General features: G+C 36.5%; 1 protein-coding gene across 3 annotated transcripts in view; it reads left to right on the top strand.

Annotated features, from left to right (window-relative positions):
• The window catches only part of HNRNPM (heterogeneous nuclear ribonucleoprotein M), a 177337-nt gene that overhangs the window by 139925 nt on the left and 27814 nt on the right, over positions 1-9598 (top strand). For 2 of the 3 annotated variants that reach the window (XM_072600940.1, XM_072600941.1), the window contains exon 2: positions 3399-3568. The exons of the other annotated variant lie outside the window; for it this stretch is intronic. In XM_072600940.1, the coding sequence (XP_072457041.1) occupies positions 3399-3568 (170 nt within the window). The remainder of the gene's footprint in view (positions 1-3398; positions 3569-9598) is intronic. 3 annotated transcript variants of the gene reach the window in all.

Genomic DNA, 9598 nt, shown 5'->3' with positions numbered 1-9598 from the left:
CTCTCCCCCGCGCCCTTTTCCTCTGCCTGGCTCCGCCCCTCCCCTCTGCGACACCCCCCTCCCGAGTCTCCTCCTCTCGACTTCCCCGCGTGGCGTCTGGCCGGGCTGCTTTTCCCCTCTTGCGAGTGAGGACGCGGAGTGGCCTTTGTGCTCCGACCCCCGCGCCGGGCTCCCCGGGGGAAGGTCGAGCGACCGACAGGCGCGCTCCTGGTTCGAGCTGCCCTGGGCTCTGCCGCCCGGGGGGACTGCCCTCCGCATGTTCTCCCCGCCCTCCGGCCCGGCCGTCGTGCCGGGTTTGGGTTCGATTACGGTGCTGCTTAATTCCCTTAATACTTGTGTGACTTGAGGCCGTTCGCTCTCTGGGCGAGGGAGGGAGTTGGACAAGATAATCTCAGAACTCCTTCCGGTCCTCCCTTGCCCCGCGCTCTTATCCACGTTTCAAGCCTGTTCTCCTCTTAACCTTTTTTCCTGGGACCCCCAGCCAGTTGGGGGAGGGGAGTAGGGCGCTGTTTACCTTGATCTTCAAAAAGCCTTGGTGCATTAGATGACCTAATTGCTGTGTATTTTCCCTGAGTTGCTAAACTGCGTTTTAAATCCTGACCATAATCTGATGGTAGCTTGAAAGCTTAAAGGCTGGCCTATTTCTCCTGGGACTTTTTTTAAAGTTTTTTTTTTATAAGAGGAATTAATGAAGTCTTTAAACATTCATAATGGATTACAGTACAATAATCCATTACAGTTCTTAAGTTCTTTTTCCAGCCTTTGAAGAAGGGAGGTAGGAGAGTTATTTCTTTTATAAAGACCCTGGAAGCAGATTAAGGGCACTTGAGGAAATAGAACTATATTCACTATTATATACCACTCCTGTTGTGGAGTGGTATAGTGAAAGAGCACTTGGATTTGAATTTTGGCCTTGCTACTCTATCCCTAATTTTGCCTTTCTTGTTTAATATAAACTTCAACATCAACATTTTTGTATTTAAAGAAGAGCAGAAAAGCAATCATATATGAAACCGTGAATCTATTACGTGCAGCTTAAGGTTTTTTTAGATAATAATTAAACCTAATATGGTAGGACCGACATGGCCCTTTTTGTCTCTTTTCTCTTTCTGAAATTCTGCTCTCTTCTGTACAACTTCTGAGAATAATTGTCTTTCTGAAATTAGGCATTTTTTAGTGTTTCAGTTAGAAACTAGAGATTATACTAAATTTTGAAATGAATCATTTTTTTAATGGGATAATAGATAAGCTAGTTTTTGATCTAGTTTTGTTTAAGCAGGCAGTATGTGATTATATTTTAAAGGAGTTGTGAAGGGGATGTGTATGATTTAACTTGGCAACAAGTATTGAGTGTTAGTAACAAAATGAGCTAAGGCCAATGTATGGTCTTATTTATATATATATATATATATATATATATATATATATATATATATATATATATATATATATATACCCTCAAAAGATATTTTCATATACTAATTATAGTACATGCAAACTATAGCCCTGACTAGTTGAAATTTAATCTAAAATAGGTAATTATTTTGCAAGAAACATTTTAAGAAAATATCCAATCTAATATCCACTCTGACAACAGTTGTCTTTTTAAAAGATTTTCTACATTGTGACATTTGTATTGTGTTTTGGGACATTTGAATTTGTGTTCACAGTACAGGATTTTTAGAACTAGAAAAAAGTTGGAACCTTTTTTTTTCTTTTTTTAGGTAAAGAAACTTTAAGACCCAGAAATGTTAGGTGAAGGTTTTGGTTAGATCATAAGCAAATTGCCTTTCCTATCACCTGTTGGTTGTTAATGGTGTTGCTGAACCTGCAGGAATTCTGTGTCTTGAGTTTACTATCCATATGATATAGTGTTCACCCCAAACCAGAAAACCAGGACTTGTAAGTGACTAGAATAAATGGTCAGGATACTTCACCAAAATGCCTTTAAATCATTTACCTATCTCTTTTAGCTGAAATCAGTTCCTTGTACTTTTCTGTAACAAAGAAGTGAATGGTATGGGAAGACACTTTGTTACATACTATGAAATACGTATCTAATTATTAGAGTAATTTTCAGAATTTAATTAGACACAGTATTTTTTTGTTCTTGTTGTTCAGTATACCAAGACTTTGAATATATCCCTGTGGTGTGTATGTGCTTGATGAGTTTGTTAGGCAATAGAAAGGTGATGGTCTATGGCCAAAGAGAGCCTTTAACCCCCACCCCTGTAGCCTGCATTTGACTTTGAAAAGTTTTGCTCAGTTATGAGTCTGGGAAGGATTAAGGGTCCAAACCCTCAGTTTCACTTTTCCTTGAATCCCAGCCTAGTTCTGTAACCTTTAGCTGTACTTTGTGGTCAGAGGGGAGGAAAAGATAAACATATTCTGTTTTCTGCCTGGTCTGTCTACGTTAACAGGTCCTTTAATACTGCTTCTGAATGAATGGAGAATTCTGTGAGACAAGCTTAATCTCTCTTAACATTATAGCTGATTTCTTTTATGTACTGATAGTAAGTACCTGTAGTATGTACCTGTACCGAGGAAGAAAAGTCTTTGTGTTGAATGACTAAAAATACATAAAGTAAGTTCAAACTATTTGTCTTGTATAGGATGGTGTCCTAATGAAGCCAGAATTATATGGGCCTAGTAACTAAGGAACAATAACTAGTCCATGTTCATAAGCCTCTTATTCTAAGCTAGCTGTTTCGTAAACGAATGCCATGGGCTATAGGGAGATGTGTGCAAAGCCATGGATGATGCTCAGTGTGATCTGCATATGGTGGAGGCAGCAGCAGTATCTTTGAAGTCCAAGAAAGAACGATCAAATTTCTCGAATTTTGTGTGTGACAAAAGAAATGTTTGGATTTTGTTGTTTCTAAAATGTATATATAGTAAGAAATTTGTTTTTCTTTTTTAAATTTCGGTTTTTTTCCTGGGTGTTAAATATAAGCGCTTTAGATCCTTCACACAGTGAACAAAGTACACGATGAAAAAATAAGTAAACAAATAGCTTGGAAACAAAATATATTTGAGGGGAAGGAGAAAATCATATGCTATATATTAAAGGTATGTCATAAGTAGCCTCCACTCTTTCTACCCATGCGATTGTTTCTCTACAGTCCTATCCAGTGGTGTTCAATTACTGTAGTTTTTCACCTTGGTTTCCCCAGCTAGAAAGTAGATGGGAGGGAAGGGGGAGTGTTGTGGTTTCTTAGGTCAGGGTTAGTAGAAAGGTTTCAGTTTTGTGTGCTTATAGAACCATAGTTTGACATTAGATGATTCTACCAGATCAAAAATTAGTAGTCTTCTTTAATAGTATAATTGCTTTAAGTAAAAATGTGAAGATGTTCATTTATGCCGTACACTTACAGGTGTATTTTTTCTTTCTAATATAGTGAAGGTGAACGATCAAGTCAGAATGAGAAGAGGAAGGAGAAAAATGTGAAAAGAGGAGGGAATCGATTTGAACCCTATGCCAACCCTACTAAAAGATACAGAGCCTTCATTACAAATATACCATTTGATGTGAAATGGCAGTCGCTTAAAGACCTGGTCAAAGAAAAAGGTAATGGTATTGGTGTTGAGTAGGGTAAAAGGTTGGTCTGTCATCTTTCCTTATGGCTATTTCCTTGGCTATAATTTAATCTTTTTGTCAGTCGAGGCTGTTTGGGGTAGATAAAGTGGTTTTTTTTTGTCTAGGTTTTAAAGTAAAGCCCTTTTTGGTTTTTTGTGGTCATGCAACTGCGTGTCAAAGAGAATAGTTTGTGTGGTCACTTGGCCTACAAATGATACTATTGGCTAAATATGGATTATAGGGCTTCGATTAAGTTTGAAAGGAGCCTTTTTGTCTTAGGGAATATTTTTTGAATTATCTACATTAGTGAGAGTTTTTGAAGCCTTTAATGCAGTTGGGCAAGGTAGTTTGCTGATTCTGGTACAAGTGGATGTCTGTCCTGGGATCTAAATTCAGTAGCTTGACTTGTTCTTGGTCTAAATTGAAAAACATTCCATAGCCATTTTTATGTAAAATGCAGAGTAGAATGGAGACTTGATGGCTTAAAATAGGCATCTGTTTGAAATTTAGTGCCTCCAGATGATCAATGGTTGTGGCCCTGGTAACAACTTTTAAAGTTAAGTTTATTCTCCTCTCTAGAACAGGGGGTAAGCAGCCTAAACAGCACTGTTGCCATGCAGCATCTGAGACCTTTCTTGATGGTGTTTGGTTTTTAATCCATTTTCCACCTCCATCTAACATGTTCACTTTCTCTACCTCCCGTCCTAGGTTCTCCTTTCCCTACCTTTCGTTTTCCTCTGTTTTCTTATTCCTGTTACTTTTTATAGAAATTGTTTAGCCTCACTGATAGCACTCAGATAAAAGGTTGCTTGGGTCCTGTTCTAGAATAAAGTGTTGGTAGAGGGTGGGAAAAACAAATTTTGTGCATTACTTTGAACTTTCCCTTCCTAGAGACAAATTAGTCAAGTTACAGGTAAAGGGTTTTCTTGAAGGATTACAGGGTATTGGGTTGGGGGTGCGGTGGGAAGGGACATTCATATTGAAAATAAATATGTGAGCTTGATTTTCAAACCAGTAATAAGTAATAGTTTAAATTACATGAATTGATGTTGCTTTGGCTGGCCATTTTGGTCTGGTTAGGGTTCATCACTTTTAGTTTTGCAGTTATGAATGATCCACAGAGAGTACTTCACCATAACTGAATTTCACCATGATATGCAAGAAATATTAGTAGGCAATATGAATATCTTTATATAGTTTTTTCCTAAGAACTATAAATGCCGTTCCAAGTATTATGTGGTTTCTCTCCAGATAACATGGATGGAAAAATGTTGGGTGTGAGATTTGTTTTCCTGCCTTGATCAGCCAAATCATTCCTGCCATGCTCCTAGGGCAACAGTGAAATTTTATTCATTTTGTCTGAAGGACTTGTCATGTTACATCCCAGATGCATTGTTCTTGGTTTTTGGGACTGCTGCTTCCACACTGTTTAGAATTGCTGTACAGTACAGTTGGGTCTTATTCTAACTAGTCTTTGGAATCACTCCCAAAATTGTGATCTTGTGATTTGTTTGAACCACTGAATTGATATTTCTTTTGATACATAAGGTATAGTAGTTCCAAGAACCAGGAATGTAGCTTTGAAAATGTAATTGTTAGAACTCTGTAAGAGATTACAGGCCCAATTTTTCATTTTTTAGGAGTGTGTGAACCAGTTTTGGGACATAATGGAGAAAGTAGGTGACATTTTGACTGCTTTACCATTCAGCAATTAAGTTTGGAAGATCTAAAGCTAGTAGTAACAGTGAAGTTTCTGGATGTAGAAGCAGTTCACCTCAATTTGCCATTTTGCACTGGATATATCAAGTATGGAGACGGCATGGTGGTTTACTCAGATTTCTCCAAACTGGTTCTCATAGTCCCTTGGTGCATTGCTTTGAATGCCCGGTTCAGTCATTTTGTGTATTTTTTTGGTGGTGAAATTTAGAATTACAGGTGTGCAGTAAATCAATATTTTTAATGAACTGTAAAATGTTCTTGTTTAGAGCTCCCCTGTATTGGTTAATGAATTTGCTGTTGAACTAAATCATTGTCAGCAGTATTGGACTTTTGGTAAAGGGGTGTTCATAAGAAAGAGAATGAAAGTTTTGGTTGTTTTTTTTTTTTAATTGTATACCTAGTTTCAGTGTGTGAAGTCTAAAAGAATTTGACTACAAAAATAACCATTTTTTACCATGTTTACCTACCAAATAACTCTTTAAAAGATAAACTGTTCTGTTGAAATGTCTAGGAACCCTTTTTTCTTTCCACATCTTAGCATCCCAAAAGTTATTTTTCAGTGATAACGTAGATTTTTTTTCACAGAAATACTTTGCACTTGTTACCGATGTTTTGCTTTATGAACATTAGCTTTTGCTCAGTATAGAAATACAGATAATGCATTAATTTAAAAGCATTAGAAAAGATTTAGCACATGAAAGTTTTGCCTAGTAACAAAGGAGGTTTGGTTTATACAAGACAAAACACAATTCAGTAGTGTTTAGAGTGTTGGCCCTGGTGAGGGTCAGCTACTACTTTTAGTAACACAACTAATGGAATCAAAACCAGAATTACAGGCATTCTTCACTTGAAAATATGAAATAATTTCTTACCAGATAATAGGTCATTATTAGCATTGTGTTTTATGGTTGCAAAGCATTTTTTAGGTAGATTGTATCATGTGATTACCACACACAGGAGATAGGTCAGAGATAGGACATAAAATATCCCCATTTTGTAATTGAGGAAACAGACATGGAAGTAGGACCCTAAACTGAAGTCTTTGGACTGGTATACTACCTACTGTTGAATAGGGATGGGTTCTTTTTTTCAAGAATGATCTCATATTAAGGCTACACTGCTTTAATATCCTCCTTGTCACACATATGTGTGTCTTTCTCCCTTGACCCAATTTTAACTTTCTTCCCATAAATCTACCACCTGTTCATTATATTGAGCTAACCTGTAAGACAAATAATTGTGCCTTAGCGTTTTTCTTGAGCATGTCCTCTTAGAGTTCGTAAACAAACCATATGTTAGATAAACTAGACCATTATTCTTTGTAGTTTTGACCGATTGGTGAAGATGGAGTATTAATTTAGCTTTGTTGACCTTCTTAAAAAATTAAACATTTAAATGTGAAAATAGTATAGCTAACTTTCTTAACCTAAATGAACCTAGTAGTACTATGAATCAATTCTCCTTTTTTACTCAAACTACTTGCCCACCATACACACATTGTATGGTTTTGATCTTATTTCTCTAGTTTTTTAGGTCTTTGAGTCCTTGATGGTTCTCATGGCTTAAGTAATCAAAATATTTTATTCCCAGTCTATTTTCTAAATGTTAGGTTGTTAGTTTATTTCTTTTAGTTATGTTAAAGTTTCTAGATTACTAATAGTAACATGATAAATTGTGAAATATTCTTATAAATTAGACTTTTGGAGAGTTGGGGCTTTATGTGGCTTTAGAAACTTTATCCATTAAAGAAAGATTTTTGGCAGACTTGAAACTATAGCTACCAGTAATCCTATATTGCTCAAAAAGGAAGTTTCATAGAGCAGTGCTCCCCACTGACAGACAGCTGGGAATTGGAGGAGGACTAATGGCCTTTTGGAAGGACTAAGAAACATTCTCCACTTTCCTTTACCAGTGCTCTTCTCTTTCCTAAGATTCCAAGATTTAAGAGTCTGATAAGGTTTAGCTACCTAAAACACCTATTTTGACTACCTGCCTGGCCTTACCCTCTCCTAGATGAGATTTTCATTCTTTCTTTGCTGCCATGCTGATTTTTGCTGGATGAAAAGGTGGGCAAGACAAAGAGTCCTAGTACCAGCAGCAAGGATATTGAGTGGAAAAGTTAAAAGAAAAAATTTGGCAAAAAACAATTTTAGAATTCCCTTAAAATTTCAAGAGTTGACCTAATTTTAACTACTTTTTCTTGAAATGTGCTGTAGGTCTTCTAAAATGTTTGAGTATTGGAACTGAGTAAAAAAGAGTATTAGATTATTTGAGCTAAAGGTGATCTGGGAAACTTTCCAATTTTAATAGCTAGCAGTTATAGAATGTTTTAAGGTTTGTATGAGAATGAGATTGTATAATCTCTATCCCTGGATGAAGAAAACCCATCTTTCAGCATCTAGCTCACTTGGACTATCTGGGGAATGGGGCAGATGGAGCAGAGGCAGGACTGTGGACCACCAGTAAGTACTTCATGGATCACAGTCAGAGGAAGAAAAGAAGGCAGGTCAGTAGTATTTATTCTCGATACCACTTATGGCAGTGACCAGTTTACTTCAGTAAGCAAAGATTTATTTATCAAAGTTCTTAATCTTCCCTTAATAAAGTTTGTGCAGTGTTCTAAATAAATTTCAAGTTGTTAACTGGCTGAAAACAGACACACATGCACATACCTTGGGCAGAGTCAGATTAGCAAAATGTTTTGATTTACATTAATTTATCTACACTGAAAGTTTATAGGGCAAATCTGACATAATCCCTTACTTAAACTCATCTACATATTTTTCCTTAATAAGACTCTAGCTTGCTGCTCAGTAGGAACTAGACTGGGCCCTATAATTGGGGTCCACTATTTGGAAAGGCCAGTTAATGCACATACACTCGTCTGTGAAGTTGATCATCAAAAGCCTGTGAGATGAGCCCAACATTATGTTGTTGACCGTTTGGGTCATTCTGAAGGGTAGGACTATCCCCACTTGGGATTTGGGGAAAAGGAAGCTTCTAGTTCAGTTTTCTACATCTTGTCAAATTGTCATGGGAAAATTTAGATTATTTTGTCACATATGTTGTGAATCCCCAGAAAAGGCATTCTAAAACCAGTTTTAAACCATGGCTGCTCTATATTGGGTGTGGATAATTGACTTTTGAGGTGAGAGGTATGTTCTGGGGGGTTTTAGGTTGATTTTAATTTAGTTTTTTTTTTTTTTAATGGTACAATTTTCCCTGTTGTCCATTAAAATCTCTAGTAGATTTTTATTATAATACTTAAACATGAACTCTCTTCAGTGACACTGTGTTGTCTACATTACATCCCTTCCTTCATCTCATTCCAGACCAAGAAAGAAAAGAGTAAGCATATTCCTTTTTAATCAGAGTTGGAAAACATTAATAGTTTTGTATATTTAAGATTCATACAGATAATAGTTCTAAGAGGCTGTCTCAGTTCTTCAGTTTGGATTAAATATTGCTTGTAGCAGCAAGATTCATTGACTCTACCAGTGAGAAAGTGGCTTTAGTTGTCTGTTTAATTTCTTATTTTTTTAAAAAAATGCATGATAAAGGAGGCCATCTTTGGGGTTTTTCAGAATCTTGTATTCAGGTTCTTTTTATTGCACACTTCAGTTTTCCTAGAATTGGCTTTTGCATAATACTTAAAACTGGATGCAACGTTTAACGTTAATTTATACCAATATTTAAGTAGCTTCTAGAACAATTTCAGCCCACGGGCAAAGTGGGGAAAGAAGAACGCCAAGGGTGCATTCGTACATTTATTAGGTGCTTGCTATCTACCAGGAACTATTCTGGGGAGAGGAGCACATTGGTGGTTTTTATCTGGAATTATTACCAAAGTCAGTTATTGAGTCTGTTCTTTCCACTTGAAAACATTTTTTAGTCAAAAGTTTTTGTGAATTTTTTAGCAGATTTTCTTTTTAAATTCATCTAAGTCATTTTAACTGCTATGCTAACGTACTCTTAAAAACAAAACAAAGACTATTAATTTGCTGAAGTCTAACCTAGCTTCAGGAAGCCCTCTTAAAGCAGAACCATCATCTCCATGTAGGGTAAATTAAATCCCAAAGTTTTGCCAGCCATTGTTTTGAAGATGTTGAATGAGAACTAAGATAGTCCAGCTCGTTTCCTGATTAAATCTCAAAATAATTAGAAGCCAAGGTAGAATTTTGTTGAATGAAAAGCTACATGAAATAAATAAGTATCCATTTCCATTTGTAATCTAGAGGAAAAGAGTGTTATAAAATATTTTTATGACCATGGAAGGAGGTAGTGGTTTGGATAGATTGGGCT

This window comes from Notamacropus eugenii, chromosome 4, assembly GCF_028372415.1.
Source record: "Notamacropus eugenii isolate mMacEug1 chromosome 4, mMacEug1.pri_v2, whole genome shotgun sequence".
NCBI classification, from domain to species: domain Eukaryota; kingdom Metazoa; phylum Chordata; class Mammalia; order Diprotodontia; family Macropodidae; genus Notamacropus; species Notamacropus eugenii.
This window is presented reverse-complemented; position numbering and strand designations above follow the sequence as displayed.